Source organism: Drosophila sechellia, chromosome X (genome assembly GCF_004382195.2).
Source record: "Drosophila sechellia strain sech25 chromosome X, ASM438219v1, whole genome shotgun sequence".
Lineage (NCBI taxonomy): Eukaryota > Metazoa > Arthropoda > Insecta > Diptera > Drosophilidae > Drosophila > Drosophila sechellia.
This window is the reverse complement of record NC_045954.1, coordinates 21,824,007-21,840,797: the sequence shown is the minus strand read 5'-3', so window position 1 is coordinate 21,840,797 and position 16,791 is coordinate 21,824,007. Positions and strand designations below refer to the sequence as shown.

Genomic DNA, 16,791 nt, shown 5'->3' with positions numbered 1-16,791 from the left:
GAATATTTTTTGTCCTTCCAATTTATATAACATGAGAGCGCTTATTTCTATGTTTATTTTTGTTCGTTTTGTGTTTGGCTGCCGACTGTATACATGCGTATATGGTGTTCTATGCCCAGAGCAATGTATTTTATTTTTAATTATTTCTTGGGTTGCAAGTCTGATAAGTTTCTTAAATCTAAAACTATTTTGTCTAATTTAATTATTTTCCAAGGAGATCATCCTTCCGTCCGTATAATAGCTGTAAAAAAACTTTAGTCGTGCTTAAATATATATTCTTGTAATGTATTAAAATCCCTACTTGTTTACCTCTGACTAGGATGTATTCCCTGTGAGGGGCCATTCAGGATGATAACTTTTTGGGATTTTCTGTATAGAATGGCCAAGGAAGGACGGGCATTACATGATCCTTCACCACAGTTGAGGATCGAGCGAAAGCTCGTAGCACGCAATCATATCGATAATCGTCACAATGAAATAAGGCTGAGATTCCAGGACAAGAGCACCACCCACATAACCGACAAGGAGCAGGTGGACCTTTGCGCGTGCGTCTTGGAATATCTTCAAACAACCACACGAGCCTTACGCTATGTTCGTCGGTCATTTCCCTAAATATAGGTTTATAAGAACTATATTTTTAAGAAGATTTCCTGTTTTGTACTTACAATATTTTAGGTATGAAGGGCAATTAATCTTCTACGTCCTGTTTCGTTTTTGGTGGTGTTGGTTCATTTACAATGTTGTTCAATTCCTTCTCTTAGAGGCGTATTATTTGGGTGGACCTTAGATAAAACAAGAGAGAATGCTATAGTCGAGTTGCCCAACTATCAGATACCCGTTACTCAGCTAGTGTGAATGCGAACGCGAAATTTCATAGTTTTTCTAGGATAATGGAAGACTAATAACATTATGAAAATATATCGAAAAATGGTTCAAAAATAAGTTATTAGGCAAATCGATCTTGCAAATTTACAAGATTAATACAAATGTGAAAAAAAATCAACACATTTTTCAAAAGTGTGGGCGTGGTAGTTTTATGCGGTTTGTAAATAAACTTGCGCAACATCTATGTCTCTAAAATCTGTATGCTGAATCTCAACCTTCTAGCTTTTATATTTCCTGAGATCTCGACGTTCATACGGACAGACGGTCATGGCTTGATCGACTCGGCTATTGATCCTGATCAAGAATACATATAATTTATATAGTCGGCAACGCTTCCTTCTGCTTGTTATATACTTTTCAACAAATCTAGTATAGCTCTACGAGTAAAAGGTATAAAAATTGTATCATTTTGTTTCAGATATTACAATGTAAACATAAATCTATAGTTACCTTGTGGTTTTATTTGATCCGGGTTTGTCTTCATTGTCAATAGTTTTGTGACTTGAGCAGCGAAAAATTAAATAGGATTTTTTGTAAGTGGGTGTATATGAGTTCTCTGTAGTCCATGATTACAAAACGAGTCGTGCTTTCCCATTGTTTTTTGTCCATCTGCCCGATTGTATGAACTTGGGAACATCGCGAACCTTAAGTGCTAGTTGGGACTAAGCCTGTATGCAGCGCAGGTTGACTACTGCTTCAATTTTCGTAAAATAATAAAAACCGCGATTTGTCCATTTCCGTCCGTATAAATTTCTAGATCTGAGGAACTATAAAAAGTCAGGGCGTTGAGACTTATGCTCCATATTCTAGAGCAGTTTGTCCAAAACTGCCATGCCAACACTTTTCAAAAATGTTCCCATTTTTTTCAGAAAATTATTTGTCTTGGCACTTTCTATAGATGTGCAAAAAGAATGTCGAAAATTCTCCATCGAACTACCACTATCTGAGTTACAGGTATCTTACCTTACTTTGACGAATAATAATATTTGTTTAATATATGAAAAATATTTAAAACTGGGCGATTAATCCCAACCCAGATAGTTAATTCACTTAATTCGGTGTTCATTTTCATAAATCCGCAAACTTTCCTATTGCTGTGGTTGAGGAAACGCAAAACTCTTGTTAAAACAGTGTGAACACCTTTTCTGTTTTTCGTTGATTGGAACCTTATAGATTTTGCCCACGCTGCGGACTGCCAAATTGTGTTTGCAAGTCATGAAAACGATTTAATATGTTATTGCATTGCCATTTTCTAACTCGTCGTGTCTTAAAATGCACAGGTCTTCAGCTTAAATATTTTAAAAGTACTATACATTTGTGGTCAAAAAATAAACCACGATCATAACAAAAATTTTGTGCGTTAAATTAATAATTTTGTTGCGGTTATGGTTTGAGTTTTAGACTATTCTTTTACTATATTCAAATGTAAGTCAGTCACAAAATATTGAGGGAATTAACATGCACACGCTCTAAAAGCTATAAATTTCTCAAGAAATACAGAAATACTGTTGCAATTTTTAATTTTCGCATTAATTTTTAGACACTTCAAATAGGCATCTTCGTGTTATTTTTATATTATTGTTAATTATTTTAGAAAAAAATCAGTTGTCTGCGCTCATTTTCCGCCGTCTTTCTATCCCTTCACTTGGTTATATTACTATGGCCAGTGTGAAATGTCTCTAATATATTTAATACAAGAATCGATTTTCAAAATATGTGAAACAAATATCGATATATTCTGATATATGCATTACATCCCTATTTAGGTTTTTCCCGTCAGCGCAGTAAGCTTATCTCTGTGATTTGAACAGTGAAAAATTAAATTACAAAAACGAAAAAATCAAGATGGAGGGAAAACTTCGTCCACTCACGGCAAACAACAAGCCATTTGTCTTTGGAGGCATTTACGTAAGAATCTGCATTTTTTCCAAGTGTGTGCAGGAGTGTGAGTTTAAACTTCCCTGTGAAGAGATGTGTCCCTAGTGAAAATAGATCACGAAAACAAAAACCATTGTTGGACTCATCCATATTTGATTTGTGAAATAACAAAGTTTTCGATTTTATTTCTATAATTTGCAGCGCACAAAGTGAAAGTGTGTGTATTCATTACAATTGTGAACTCATTTGCAATAGCCACTAAAAGCGGGTTAATCGAAAGTGCAGAGTCTGCACTGCAGATCGTTGTCCGAATTCCACCAGCATCCACAATGCACCCTCCAGCCCACCCCCAGCTTTCCCTCTTCCATTGCATTTGTATCCCACCCATTTGGTCATTGCACTCATTCCACTCCGTTCGTGCTTTCGATCAACCAGAGATGGCTAGCACTGCGATAGTTTCACGCTGGACTTGCGGTTATCGCTAACTTTTATGGCTAATGAAAATGGATTCACCCAAAATTGTAACTAAAATTATTAGTTTTGCGTCAGATAGCAATCCCCATTCACTCCACCGAAAGTGCCCGAAACGAGCCGGCGACCATGAGCTCAGCCGATGACCGAAGGATCCCCATAACTATACTATTCCAAGTCCAAAATGAATTCGTGTTTGATTTGTTTCTTACTAAAATAGAAAGAAAAAATTTAACTTATTTTAGAATTGTGTAACTTATGGAGCACTAGTCATTAAAAATTACTCTATTTTTGCATATCGGAGAAAATTGTATTAGAATTAGAATTTGATTTTCTCGAACCTCGCTGCAACAGAATACATTAGCGAAAAATTAAGTCACCATAAGACTGTATTTATTTGTTAATCGGACTTTGGTGTTTTTAACCCCTTAAAATGAATGAGGGAATTGTTACCCTACCCTAGATCCACAGTCGCTGGGCAGGTGGCTCCGCTGGTGCAGAGCTTCGTTTCGGGGCACTTGGGTCGCAGGAATGGCCATGGCTATTTCCTGAACTATGGTTTTAAGTTGACCAGCCGACCACCCTGACGCTTCCGGGTAACTTGACGACTTGATGGTTTCCGTTGGCCAGCGAGTCGCTTTTCTGTCGACCCACTGGACCAGCCCGTTGCCTTTGCTAACTAATCGGTTAACTCTTTCGCAAACGCAGAATCCCAATGCCACCGTCAAGCCTTTGATCCAAATGCCGTTGCAGGCTGCCAATGTCCAGGAGCAGCAGTCTCCTCCGGTGGCTTCATATCCGACACCGGCCACTCCGGTGGCTGTTCAGCAGCCATCCACTCCTGTCCCCGTTCAAGTGCCGAACTCGTCCGTCCAACAGCAAAATCCGGATGCGGACGCCATCGCCTCGAAGCTGGCCTTGCCAGTTATCATCAAGGAGGAGCCGATCTCTGTCGACGATGAACCGTCCGTCGACATTATAGAGGACAATACCAGTGCCAGCGGCATCGGGGGCAAGATCCCATTTAAAAAGATCTTCCAAAAGCGGAAGAAGTCGTCTGGTAAGCGTGGAATTCTTTGGTGAACAGTTTTCCCAGACTTTTATCGCACACACACACGAATCACTAGAGTTCTTATGAAAGGACAGACTGGAAATTACTTTACATTTTTACAATAACATATATGTCTTTTAACTCGATCGTAGAACGCACTCGGGACAAGAAGCTGCGACGGAATCGCCAGCTGCGCAAGTCCATGCTCCCCAAAAACGCTCTGATGGCCCTCAACGAGGTTAAGGGCGTGACCATCAGCGATTTCACCATCGACATCAATACCGACGGGGGATTCACGGCCGTTGTCACTGTGAACTCGACTCAGTACGTGGGCAAGGGTACCTCAAAGATGACAGCCAAGAACGCGGCCTGCGAGAAGGCTTGGCGCGATTTTATAATTGCGAAGATGACGCCTAAGCCTCCCCGTATTCACCAGGTGGAGATAGGTGCGGAGCCAATAGACACTAACGAGGATGAGGCCGATGCACCGGATGATGATCTGCCCATGTTGAATCTGGCTTCGTTTGCCATCTACAAGCTGTTCACGGAGTGGGAGCGCGAGGGCTATGTCGTACCCGAGATGCACCCTTCGGCCAATGCTGCCCAGCAGGCCGGAGGGGATGCCGGAACTCCAGTTCCCGCCGCGCCGAAGGAACCAAAGAAGCCGCCAGTGCGTACGGAGCTACCCTCTGGCTGGGAGACCATGCACCCGGCGACCATTCTTTGCATTGTAGGCCAGCCCACCTCACTATATTCACTGTCAGTAATCAATTCCCCTGCAGATGCGCCCGGGACTCAGCTACTCGGACTACGGGTCATCTGGCGACAATACCACCGGCATGCAGCATCTGGGAATCACGGTGGACAACCAGGAATTCCACGCCCACGGCAGATCCAAGAAGATCGCCCGTCTCAACGTGGCCGTGAAAGTGTGCAACTCTCTGTTCGGCACAAACTTCGCCTACGGCGACACCGCTTAAGACACCAACTCCAACCGCAGACTCCAACTGCCGACAGCAACACACCTCGCCAACACGCCTCTCTTAATTATAATGTATACAATTGTACCGTGGAGAGATTATGCTATCTTACGTGTAAGGGAAATAGGGTCGACAAGATTCGCCAACGTGTTCGGGTGGGCGCTAAGTCTGTCAGCATATCGGCTGCTGTGGAAGTTCATTTGGTCTCCCAGTGGGACAACTTTTAAGTCCTTTTCGATGACTCGGTTGCTCACATACCAGGGTAGCCCAGATGCATGTCGTGCCGCTCGCGATTGTATTACTCCAAGCCCATTGAGCTGAGTCCCGGAGGCACACTCCATACTTGGATTGCGTAGGTCAGTGTTGGACCTAATATGGCTTTTATTAAGGGAGCCTTAACTGCCATATGCCATATGAATGTAATGGATTTGTCCCATTTACTAGTCCATCGCTCGATTGCATGCAGCCATTCCTGAACTGCATTGGGCTGAATTGAAAGGATGAGTGCGACGCAAGCATGGCGGTGTCATCAGTGTAGGTGGCCAGGAGCAGCTGAGCAGGGGAGGCTTCATCGGTGTCGTTGGGAGTTGGCATGTCAGCAGTGTACAGGGTATACGGGAAGGGTCCAAGCACACTTCCCTGTGGAACCCCTGCATGAATGTGTTTCAGGCTTGACCGACAGTTTCGTACAGCAACACCGAAGGGCCGATCAGCGGAGGATCTTTCATTTATATAGCAGACCTTCATGCCACACCTTATCAAACGCTTGTTTCACGTCCAAAAATACGCCGACTGTTCAAAGCTAGTTCTTGTGGGATGTGTTACCTACCTCCGGCAGTTCCATCAAGCGGGTAAGCAAAATTCTCTCAAAAACTTTGGATAAAGTTGGTAGCAGGATTATCGGGCGATATGAGTCGATCTGTGTTGGTGACTTTCCAGCTTTGGGGATCATTACAATGCGCGCACGTTTTCATTGCCTGGAAAAATTATCTAATCTTAGCATAGCATTAAATATTTTCCCAAGAGCAAGCACGTTATAGAAATTTCGCAGTTCGGTTGTCTATGCCATAGTAACCAGGGTTTTTTTTTGGCTACAAAACCTTTAGTTGCATCATTACTTCATGCGGTAAGGTATAGGGCGTGTCTGAGCGTCGGAGTATGAATATTGCTGGTAAATGCTAGGATCTCCTGTCGTGGTGTATTGTCTTCTGAGGCGTCTTTTGTGGCTAAACAAGTCCCTAGCCTCCAAGCTTAAAATGGCAGGCCTTCTTATGGCCGTGAGACCAACTTGGTGTAGCCTGCCTTGCAGCTTCAATGATCGCCGATGTGAAGTAGTCGACGTACGCTTCCATCCTACTGCAAAGTGTCAATGGAAATGTTGAGTTCTACAGTAGCCTCGATGTGTTCTTTAAAGATCCGAATTCTCGCTTGTGGAGACAGCATTTTTTTAACACTTCGAAATGATTGGGCGTCTTCAATCAATGGCAGATGATGGTCAGATAACAGTTCTGTCAGCACTTTCACCCTGATTAGTTGCTGTCTAAAGCCATTGGAGATCCCAAAATCTATGGCACTTGGAGAGGCAGTTGCACGGTGGGGGTAGCATGTGGCTTCTCCAATTGTGTGTGATGAACTGCCCAGCAATGGCAACTGTTCATCTAAGTGTCGGAGGGCAGTATATTAAGGCAACATTAAAGTTTCCTCTGCTTGCAGTCAGCTGAATAGTTACTTCCTGGATATGATTTTGAGATAAAGTGGCGATGAGAGATATTTGATCTAGCAAGGATGTTGTCTGTCATCCGGATGGTTGGCAGTATGTAGGGTAAAGCCATAGACCAAAGACACTAGAATAACTAGAATATTTTTGGTCCTTGCAATTTATATAACATGAGAGCGCTTATTTCTATGTTTATTTTTGTTCGTTTTGTGTTTGGCTGCCGACTGTATACATGCGTATATGGTGTTCTATGCCCAGAGCAATGTATTTTATTTTTAATTATTTCTTGGTTGCAAGTCTGATAAGTTTCTTAAATCTAAAACTATTTTGTCTAATTTAATTATTTTCCAAGGAGATCATCCTTCCGTCCGTATAATAGCTGTAAAAAAACTTTAGTCGCGCTTAAATATATATTCTTGTAATGTATTAAAATCCCTACTTGTTTACCTCTGACTAGGATGTATTCCCTGTGAGGGGCCATTCAGGATGATAACTTTTTGGGATTTTCTGTATAGAATGGCCAAGGAAGGACGGGCATTACATGATCCTTCACCACAGTTGAGGATCGAGCGAAAGCTCGTAGCACGCAATCATATCGATAATCGTCACAATGAAATAAGGCTGAGATTCCAGGACAAGAGCACCACCCACATAACCGACAAGGAGCAGGTGGACCTTTGCGCGTGCGTCTTGGAATATCTTCAAACAACCACACGAGCCTTACGCTATGTTCGTCGGATTTCAACGGTTGGCGAGCTCAGTTAGCTGTCGCTTTACATTTCCCTAAATATAGGTTTATAAGAACTATATTTTTAAGAAGATTTCCTGTTTTGTACTTACAATATTTTAGGTATGAAGGGCAATTAATCTTCTACGTCCTGTTTCGTTTTTGGTGGTGTTGGTTCATTTACAATGTTGTTCAATTCCTTCTCTTAGAGGCGTATTATTTGGGTGGACCTCAGATAAAACAAGAGAGAATGCTATAGTCGAGTTGCCCAACTATCAGATACCCGTTACTCAGCTAGTGTGAATGCGAACGCGAAATTTCATAGTTTTTCTAGGATAATGGAAGACTAATAACATTATGAAAATATATCGAAAAATGGTTCAAAAATAAGTTATTAGGCAAATCGATCTTGCAAATTTACAAGATTAATACAAATGTGAAAAAAAATCAACACATTTTTCAAAAGTGTGGGCGTGGTAGTTTTATGCGGTTTGTAAATAAACTTGCGCAACATCTATGTCTCTAAAATCTGTATGCTGAATCTCAACCTTCTAGCTTTTATATTTTCTGAGATCTCGACGTTCATACGGACAGACGGTCATGGCTTGATCGACTCGGCTATTGATCCTGATCAAGAATACATATAATTTATATAGTCGGCAACGCTTCCTTCTGCTTGTTATATACTTTTCAACAAATCTAGTATAGCTCTACGAGTAAAAGGTATAAAAATTGTATCATTTTGTTTCAGATATTACAATGTAAACATAAATCTATAGTTACCTTGTGGTTTTATTTGATCCGGGTTTGTCTTCATTGTCAATAGTTTTGTGACTTGAGCAGCGAAAATTAAATTGGATTTTTGTAAGTGGGTGTATATGAGTTCTCTGTAGTCCATGATTACAAAACGAGTCGTGCTTTCCCATGGTCTTTTGTCCGTCTGCCCGATTGTATGAACTTGGGAACATCGCGAACCTTAAGTGCTAGTTGGGACTAAGCCTGTATGCAGCGCAGGTTGACTACTGCTTCAATTTTCGTAAAATAATAAAAACCGCGATTTGTCCATTTCCGTCCGTATAAATTTCTAGATCTGAGGAACTATAAAAAGTCAGGGCGTTGAGACTTATGCTCCATATTCTAGAGCAGTTTGTCCAAAACTGCCATGCCAACACTTTTCAAAAATGTTCCCATTTTTTTCAGAAAATTATTTGTCTTGGCACTTTCTATAGATGTGCAAAAAGAATGTCGAAGATTCTCCATCGAACTACCACTATCTGAGTTACAGGTATCTTACCTTAGTTTGACGAATAATAATATTTGTTTAATATATGAAAAATATTTAAAACTGGGCGATTAATCCAACCCAGATAGTTAATTCACTTAATTCGGTGTTCATTTTCATAAATCCGCAAACTTTCCTATTGCTGTGGTTGAGGAAACGCAAAACTCTTGTTAAAACAGTGTGAACACCTTTTCTGTTTTTCGTTGATTGGAACCTTATAGATTTTGCCCACGCTGCGGACTGCCAAATTGTGTTTGCAAGTCATGAAAACGATTTAATATGTTATTGCATTGCCATTTTCTAACTCGTCGTGTCTTAAAATGCACAGGTCTTCAGCTTAAATATTTTAAAAGTACTATACATTTGTGGTCAAAAAATAAACCACGATCATAACAAAAATTTTGTGCGTTAAATTTAAAATATTGTTGCGGTTATGGTTTGAGTTTTAGACTATTCTTTTACTATATTCAAATGTAAGTCAGTCACAAAATATTGAGGGAATTAACATGCACACGCTCTAAAAGCTATAAATTTCTCAAGAAATACAGAAATACTGTTGCAATTTTTAATTTTCGCATTAATTTTTAGACACTTCAAATAGGCATCTTCGTGTTATTTTTATGTTATTGTTAATTATTTTAGAAAAAAATCAGTTGTCTGCGCTCATTTTCCGCCGTCTTTCTATCCCTTCACTTGGTTATATTACTATGACCAGTGTGAAATGTCTCTAATATATTTAATACAAGAATCTATTTTCAAAATATGTGAAACAAATATCGATATATTCTGATATATGCATTACATCCCTATTTAGGTTTTTCCCGTCAGCGCAGTAAGCTTATCTCTGTGATTTGAACAGTGAAAAATTAAATTACAAAAAGGAAAAAATCAAGATGGAGGGAAAACTTCGTCCACTCACGGCAAACAACAAGCCATTTGTCTTTGGAGGCATTTACGTAAGAATCTGCATTTTTTCCAAGTGTGTGCAGGAGTGTGAGTTTAAACTTCCCTGTGAAGAGATGTGTCCCTAGTGAAAATAGATCACGAAAACAAAAACCATTGTTGGACTCATCCATATTTGATTTGTGAAATAACAAAGTTTTCGATTTTATTTCTATAATTTGCAGCGCACAAAGTGAAAGTGTGTGTATTCATTACAATTGTGAACTCATTTGCAATAGCCACTAAAAGCGGGTTAATCGAAAGTGCAGAGTCTGCACTGCAGATCGTTGTCCGAATTCCACCAGCATCCACAATGCACCCTCCAGCCCACCCCCAGCTTTCCCTCTTCCATTGCATTTGTATCCCACCCATTTGGTCATTGCACTCATTCCACTCCCCGTTCGTGCTTTCGATCAACCAGAGATGGCTAGCACTGCGATAGTTTCACGCTGGACTTGCGGTTATCGCTAACTTTTATGGCTACTGAAAATGGATTCACCCAAAATTGTAACTAAAATTATTAGTTTTGCGTCAGATAGCAATCCCCATTCACTCCACCGAAAGTGCCCGAAACGAGCCGGCGACCATGAGCTCAGCCGATGACCGAAGGATCCCCATAACTATACTATTCCAAGTCCAAAATGAATTCGTGTTTGATTTGTTTCTTACTAAAATAGAAAGAAAAAATTTAACTTATTTTAGAATTGTGTAACTTATGGAGCACTAGTCATTAAAAATTACTCTATTTTTGCATATCGGAGAAAATTGTATTAGAATTAGAATTTGATTTTCTCGAACCTCGCTGCAACAGAATACATTAGCGAAAAATTAACTCACCATAAGACTGCATTTATTTGTTAATCGGACTTTGGTGTTTTAACCCCTTAAAATGAATGAGGGAATTGTTACCCTACCCTAGATCCACAGTCGCTGGCAGTGGCTCCGCTGGTGCAGAGCTTCGTTTCGGGGCACTTGGGTCGCAGGAATGACCATGGCTATTTCCTGAACTATGGTTTTAAGTTGACCAGCCGACCACCCTGACGCTTCCGGTAACTTGACGACTTGATGGTTTCCGTTGGCCAGCGAGTCGCTTTTCTGTCGACCCACTGGACCAGCCCGTTGCCTTTGCTAACTAATCGGTTAACTCTTTCGCAAACGCAGAATCCCAATGCCACCGTCAAGCCTTTGATCCAAATGCCGTTGCAGGCCGCCAATGTCCAGGAGCAGCAGTCTCCTCCGGTGGCTTCATATCCGACACCGGCCACTCCGGTGGCTGTTCAGCAGCCATCGACTCTTGTCCCCGTTCAAGTGCCGAACTCGTCCGTCCAACAGCAAAATCCGGATGCGGACGCCATCGCCTCGAAGCTGGCCTTGCCAGTTATCATCAAGGAGGAGCTGATCTCTGTCGACGATGAACCGTCCGTCGACATTATAGAGGACAATACCAGTGCCAGCGGCATCGGGGGCAAGATCCCATTTAAAAAGATCTTCCAAAAGCGGAAGAAGTCGTCTGGTAAGCGTGGAATTCTTTGGTGAACAGTTTTCCAGACTTTTATCGCACACACACACGAATCACTAGAGTTCTTATGAAAGGACAGACTGGAAATTACTTAACATTTTTACAATAACATATATGTCTTTTAACTCGGTCGTAGAACGCACTCGGGACAAGAAGCTGCGACGGAATCGCCAGCTGCGCAAGTCCATGCTCCCCAAAAACGCTCTGATGGCCCTCACGAGGTTAAGGGCGTGACCATCAGCGATTTCACCATCGACATCAATACCGACGGGGGATTCACGGCCGTTGTCACTGTGAACTCGACTCAGTACGTGGGCAAGGGTACCTCAAAGATGACAGCCAAGAACGCGGCCTGCGAGAAGGCTTGGCGCGATTTTATAATTGCGAAGATGACGCCTAAGCCTCCCCGTATTCACCAGGTGGAGATAGGTGCGGAGCCAATAGACACAACGAGGATGAGGCCGATGCACCGGATGATGATCTGCCCATGTGAATCTGGCTTCGTTTGCCATCTACAAGCTGTTCACGGAGTGGGAGCGCGAGGGCTATGTCGTACCCGAGATGCACCCTTCGGCCAATGCTGCCCAGCAGCCGGAGGGGATGCCGGAACTCCAGTCCCGCCGCGCCGAAGGAACCAAAGAAGCCGCCAGTGCGTACGGAGCTACCCTCTGGCTGGGAGACCATGCACCCGGCGACCATTCTTTGCATTGTAGCCAGCCCACCTCACTATATTCACTGTCAGTAATCAATCCCCTGCAGATGCGCCCGGGACTCAGCTACTCGGACTACGGGTCATCTGGCGACAATACCACCGGCATGCAGCATCTGGGAATCACGGTGGACAACCAGGAATTCCACGCCCACGCAGATCCAAGAAGATCGCCCGTCTCAACGTGGCGTGAAAGTGTGCAACTCTCTGTTCGGCACAAACTTCGCCTACGGCGACACCGCTTAAGACACCAACTCCAACCGCAGACTCCAACTGGCCGACAGCAACACACCTCGCCAACACGCCTCTCTTAATTATAATGTATACAATTGTACCGTGGAGAGATTATGCTATCTTACGTGTAAGGAAATAGGGTCGACAAGATTCGCCAACGTGTTCGGGTGGGCGCTAAGTCTGTCAGCATATCGGCTGCTGTGGAAGTTTATTTGGTCTCCCAGTGGGACAACTTTTAAGTCCTTTTCGATGACTCGGTTGCTCACATACCAGGGTAGCCCAGATGCATGTCGTGCCGCTCGCGATTGTATTACTCCAAGCCCATTGAGCTGAGTCCCGGAGGCACACTCCATACTTGGATTGCGTAGGTCAGTGTTGGACCTAATATGGCTTTTATTAAGGAGCCTTAACTGCCATATGCCATATGAATGTAATGGATTTGTCCCATTTACCAGTCCATCGCTCGATTGCATGCAGCCATTCCTGAACTGCATTGGGCTGAATTGAAAGGATGAGTGCGACGCAAGCATGGCGGTGTCATCAGTGTAGGTGGCCAGGAGCAGCTGAGCAGGGGAGGCTTCATCGGTGTCGTTGACGGAGTTGGCATGTCAGCAGTGTACAGGGTATACGGGAAGGGTCCAAGCACACTTCCCTGTGGAACCCCTGCATGAATGTGTTTCAGGCTTGACCGACAGTTTCGTACAGCAACATCGAAGGGCCGATCAGCGGAGGATCTTTCATTTATATAGCAGACCTTCATGCCACACCTTATCAAACGCTTGTTTCACGTCCAAAAATACGCCGACTGTTCAAAGCTAGTTCTTGTGGGATGTGTTACCTACCTCCGGCAGTTCCATCAAGCGGGTAAGCAAAATTCTCTCAAAAACTTTGGAGAAAGTTGGTAGCAGGATTATCGGGCGATATGAGTCGATCTGTGTTGGTGACTTTCCAGCTTTGGGGATCATTACAATGCGCGCACGTTTTCATTGCCTGGAAAAATTATCTAATCTTAGCATAGCTTAAATATTTTCCCAAGAGCAAGCACGTTATATAACCAGGGTTTTTTTTTGGCTACAAAACCTTTAGTTGCATCATTACTTCATGCGGTAAGGTATAGGGCGTGTCTGAGCGTCGGAGTATGAATATTGCTGGTAAATGCTAGGATCTCCTGTCGTGGTGTATTGTCTTCTGAGGCGTCTTTTGTGGCTACAAGTCCTAGCCTCCAAGCTTAAAATGGCAGGCCTTCTTATGGCCGTGGACCAACTTGGTGTAGCTGCCTTGCAGCTTCAATGATGCCGATGTGAGTAGTCGACGTACTGCTTCCATCCTACGCAAAGGTCAATGGAAATGTTGAGTTCTACAGTAGCCTCGATTGGTTTCTTTAAAAGATCGAATTCTCGCTTTGGAGACAGATTTTTTTAACACTTCGAAATGATTCGGCGTCTTCAATCAATGGCAGAGATGGTCAGATAACAGTTCTGTCAGCACTTTCACCTGATTAGTTGCTGCTAAAGCCATTGGAGATCCAAAATCTATGGCACTTGGAAGAGCAGTTGCACGGTGGGGTAGCATGTGGCTCTCCAATTGTGTGTGAGAACTGCCCAGCAATGGCAACTGTTCATCTAAGTGTCGGAGGCAGTATATTAAGGCAACATTAAGTTTCCTCTGCTGCAGTCAGCTGAATAGTTACTTCCTGGATATGATTTGGATAAAGTGGCGATGAGAGATATTTGATCTAGCAAGGATGTTGTCTGTCATCCGGATGGTTGGCAGTATGTAGGGTAAAGCCATAGACCAAAGACAATAGAATAACTAGAATATTTTTGTCCTTGCAATTTATATAACATGAGAGCGCTTATTCTATGTTATTTTTGTTCGTTTTGTGTTTGGCTGCCGACTGTATACATGCGTATTTGTGTTCTGCCAGAGCAATGTATTTTATTTTTTAATTATTTCTTGGGTTGCAAGTCTGATAAGTTTCTTAAATCTAAAACTATTTTGTCTAATTTAATTATTTCCAAGGAGATCATCCTTCCGTCCGTATAATAGCTGTAAAAAAACTTTAGTCGTGCTTAATATATATTCTTGTAATGTATTAAAATCCCTACTTGCTTACCTCTGACTAGGATGATTCCCTGTGAGGGCCATTCAGGATGATAACTTTTTGGATTTCTGTATAGAATGGCCAAGGAAGACGGGCATTACATGATCCTTCACCACAGTTGAGGATCGAGCGAAAGCTCGTAGCACGCAATCATATCGATAATCGTCACAATGAAATAAGGCTGAGATTCCAGGACAAGAGCACCACCCATAACCGACAAGGAGCAGGTGGACCTTTGCGCGTGCGTTTGGAATATCTTCAAACAACACACGAGCCTTACGCTATGTCGTCGGATTTCAACGGTTGGCGAGCTCAGTTAGCTGTCGCTTTACATTTCCCTAAATATAGGTTTATAAGAACTATATTTTAGAAGATTTCCTGTTTTGTACTTACAATATTTTAGGTATGAAGGGCAATTAATCTTCTACGTCCTGTTTCGTTTTTGGTTGTGTGGTTCATTTACAATGTTGTTCTTCCTTCTCTTAGAGGCTATTATTTGGGTGGACCTCAGATAAAACAAGAGAGAAGCTATAGTCGAGTTGCCCAACTATCAGATACCGTTACTCAGCTAGGTGAATGCGAACGCGAAATTTCATAGTTTTTCTAGGATAATGAAGACTAATAACATTATGAAAATATATCGAAAAATGGTTCAAAATAAGTTATTAGCAAATCGATCTTGCAAATTTACAAGATTAATACAAATGTGAAAAAAAATCAACACATTTTTCAAAAGTGTGGGCGTGGTAGTTTTATGCGGTTTGTAAATAAACTTGCGCAACATCTATGTCTCTAAAATCTGTATGCTGAATCTCAACCTTCTGCTTTTATATTTCCTGAGATCCGCGTTCATGGCAGACGGTCATGCTTGATCGACTCGGCTATTGATCCTGATCAAGAATACATATAATTTATATAGTCGCAACGCTTCCTTGTTATATACTTTCAACAATCTAGTATAGCTCTACGAGTAAAAGTATAAAATTGTATCATTTTGTTTCAGATATTACAAGTAAACATAAATCTATAGTTACCTTGTGGTTTTATTTGATCCGGGTTTGTCTTCATTGTCAATAGTTTTGTGACTTGAGCAGCGAAAAATTAAATTGGATTTTGTAAGTGGGTGTATATGAGTTCTCTGTAGTCCATGATTACAAAACGAGTCGTGCTTTCCCATGGTCTTTTGTCCGTCTGCCCGATTGTATGAACTTGGAACATCGCGAACCTTAAGTGCTAGTTGGGACTAAGCCTGTATGCAGCGCAGGTTGACTACTGCTTCAATTTTCGTAAAATATAAAAACCGCGATTTGTCCATTTCCGTCCGTATAAATTTCTAGATCTGAGGAACTATAAAAAGTCAGGGCGTTGAGACTTATGCTCCAGTATTCTAGAGCAGTTTGTCCAAAACTGCCATGCCAACACTTTTCAAAAATGTTCCCATTTTTTTCAGAAAATTATTTGTCTTGGCACTTTCTATAGATGTGCAAAAAGAATGTCGAAAATTCTCCATCGAACTACCACTATCTGAGTTACAGGTATCTTACCTTACTTTGACGAATAATAAATTTGTTTAATATATGAAAAATATTAAAAACTGGGCGATTAATCCCAACCCAGATAGTTAATTCACTTAATTCGGTGTCATTTTCATAAATCCGCAAACTTTCCTTGCTGTGGTGAGGAAACGCAAAACTCTGTTAAAACAGTGTGAACACCTTTTTGTTTCGTTGATGGAACCTTATAGATTTTGCCCACGCTGTGGACTGCCAAATTGGTTTGCAAGTCATGAAAACGATTTAATATGTTATTGCATTCCATTTTCTAACTCGTCGTGTTAAAATGCACAGTGTCTTCAGCTTAAATATTTTAAAAGTACTATACATTTGTGGTAAAAAATAAACCACGATCATAACAAAAATTTTGTGCGTTAAATTAATAATTTGTTGCGGTTATGGTTTGAGTTTTAGACTATTCTTTTACTATATTCAAATGTAAGTCAGTCACAAAATATTGAGGAATTAACATGCACACGCTCTAAAAGCTATAAATTTCTCAAGAAATACAGAAATACTGTTGCAATTTTTAATTTTCGCATTAATTTTTAGACACTTCAAATAGGCATCTTCGTGTTATTTTTATTTATTGTTAATATTTTTAGAAAAAAATCAGTTGTCTGCGCTCATTTTCCGCCGTCTTTCTATCCCTTCACTTGGTTATATTACTATGGCCAGTGTGAAATGTCTCTAATATATTTAATACAAGAATCTATTTTCAAAATATGTGAAACAAATA

General features: G+C 41.5%; 3 protein-coding genes and 2 long non-coding RNA genes across 12 annotated transcripts; 3 read left to right on the top strand and 2 right to left on the bottom strand.

The window, feature by feature from the left end:
- Window positions 1–100: 100 nt before the first annotated feature.
- On the bottom strand, window positions 101–591 carry LOC116802017. Its single transcript, XR_004362421.1, has 2 exons — window positions 310–591; window positions 101–252 (listed from the first exon to the last, which is right to left on the bottom strand). It is a non-coding gene; the product is annotated as an uncharacterized LOC116802017 (long non-coding RNA).
- A 2,060-nt stretch (window positions 592–2,651) lies between these two features.
- On the top strand, window positions 2,652–5,359 carry LOC116802010 (double-stranded RNA-specific editase 1-like). Of its 4 annotated transcripts, XM_032724851.1 has the most exons (5): window positions 2,660–2,793; window positions 2,965–3,830; window positions 3,943–4,294; window positions 4,438–5,015; window positions 5,068–5,359. In XM_032724851.1, exons 3-5 carry the CDS (start codon window positions 3,976–3,978, stop codon window positions 5,263–5,265), a joined length of 1,095 nt encoding a protein of 364 aa, XP_032580742.1. In that variant the 5' UTR covers window positions 2,660–2,793; window positions 2,965–3,830; window positions 3,943–3,975; the 3' UTR covers window positions 5,266–5,359. The 4 variants fall into 4 exon arrangements, with proteins under 4 accessions (XP_032580741.1, XP_032580740.1, XP_032580739.1 ...); XM_032724850.1 differs by lacking the exon at window positions 2,965–3,830 and having other exon boundaries at window positions 2,652–2,793; window positions 3,988–4,294; XM_032724849.1 differs by lacking the exon at window positions 2,965–3,830 and having other exon boundaries at window positions 2,652–2,793.
- Window positions 5,360–7,270: 1,911 nt separating this feature from the next.
- On the bottom strand, window positions 7,271–8,552 carry LOC116802013. 3 transcript variants are annotated; one of them, XR_004362410.1, is made up of 4 exons: window positions 8,493–8,552; window positions 7,823–7,939; window positions 7,430–7,765; window positions 7,271–7,372 (listed from the first exon to the last, which is right to left on the bottom strand). It is a non-coding gene; the product is annotated as an uncharacterized LOC116802013 (long non-coding RNA). The 3 variants fall into 3 exon arrangements; XR_004362409.1 differs by lacking the exon at window positions 8,493–8,552 and having other exon boundaries at window positions 7,823–8,109; XR_004362411.1 differs by lacking the exon at window positions 8,493–8,552 and having other exon boundaries at window positions 7,271–7,361; window positions 7,823–8,109.
- Window positions 8,553–9,800: 1,248 nt separating this feature from the next.
- On the top strand, window positions 9,801–11,790 carry LOC116802012. 3 transcript variants are annotated; one of them, XM_032724857.1, is made up of 3 exons: window positions 9,801–9,947; window positions 11,140–11,446; window positions 11,589–11,790. In XM_032724857.1, the coding sequence occupies exons 1-3, from the start codon at window positions 9,885–9,887 to the stop codon at window positions 11,684–11,686; spliced, it is 468 nt and encodes a 155-aa protein (XP_032580748.1). In that variant the 5' UTR covers window positions 9,801–9,884; the 3' UTR covers window positions 11,687–11,790. The 3 variants fall into 3 exon arrangements, with proteins under 3 accessions (XP_032580748.1, XP_032580747.1, XP_032580746.1); XM_032724856.1 differs by having other exon boundaries at window positions 9,802–9,947; window positions 11,095–11,446; XM_032724855.1 differs by lacking the exon at window positions 9,801–9,947 and having other exon boundaries at window positions 10,914–11,446.
- Window positions 11,791–11,948: 158 nt separating this feature from the next.
- LOC116802089 lies at window positions 11,949–12,475 on the top strand. The gene is made up of 2 exons (XM_032725192.1): window positions 11,949–12,161; window positions 12,212–12,475. The coding sequence occupies exons 1-2, from the start codon at window positions 12,000–12,002 to the stop codon at window positions 12,473–12,475; spliced, it is 426 nt and encodes a 141-aa protein (XP_032581083.1). The 5' UTR covers window positions 11,949–11,999.
- Window positions 12,476–16,791: the final 4,316 nt, after the last annotated feature.

Excerpts from the sequence above, each read along its gene's own strand:
- LOC116802010 (XM_032724848.1), top strand. The coding sequence starts at position 3,847 with ATGGTTTCCGTTGGCCAGCGAGTCGCTTTTCTGTCGACCCACTGGACC. Across the intron at positions 4,295-4,437 it reads AAAGCGGAAGAAGTCGTCTG|AACGCACTCGGGACAAGAAG; the intron begins GTAAGCGTGGAA and ends ACTCGATCGTAG. Across the intron at positions 5,016-5,067 it reads CGGCGACCATTCTTTGCATT|ATGCGCCCGGGACTCAGCTA; the intron begins GTAGGCCAGCCC and ends ATTCCCCTGCAG.
- LOC116802012 (XM_032724855.1), top strand. The coding sequence starts at position 10,999 with ATGGTTTCCGTTGGCCAGCGAGTCGCTTTTCTGTCGACCCACTGGACC. Across the intron at positions 11,447-11,588 it reads AAAGCGGAAGAAGTCGTCTG|AACGCACTCGGGACAAGAAG; the intron begins GTAAGCGTGGAA and ends ACTCGGTCGTAG.
- LOC116802089 (XM_032725192.1), top strand. The coding sequence starts at position 12,000 with ATGTCGTACCCGAGATGCACCCTTCGGCCAATGCTGCCCAGCAGCCGG. Across the intron at positions 12,162-12,211 it reads CGGCGACCATTCTTTGCATT|ATGCGCCCGGGACTCAGCTA; the intron begins GTAGCCAGCCCA and ends AATCCCCTGCAG.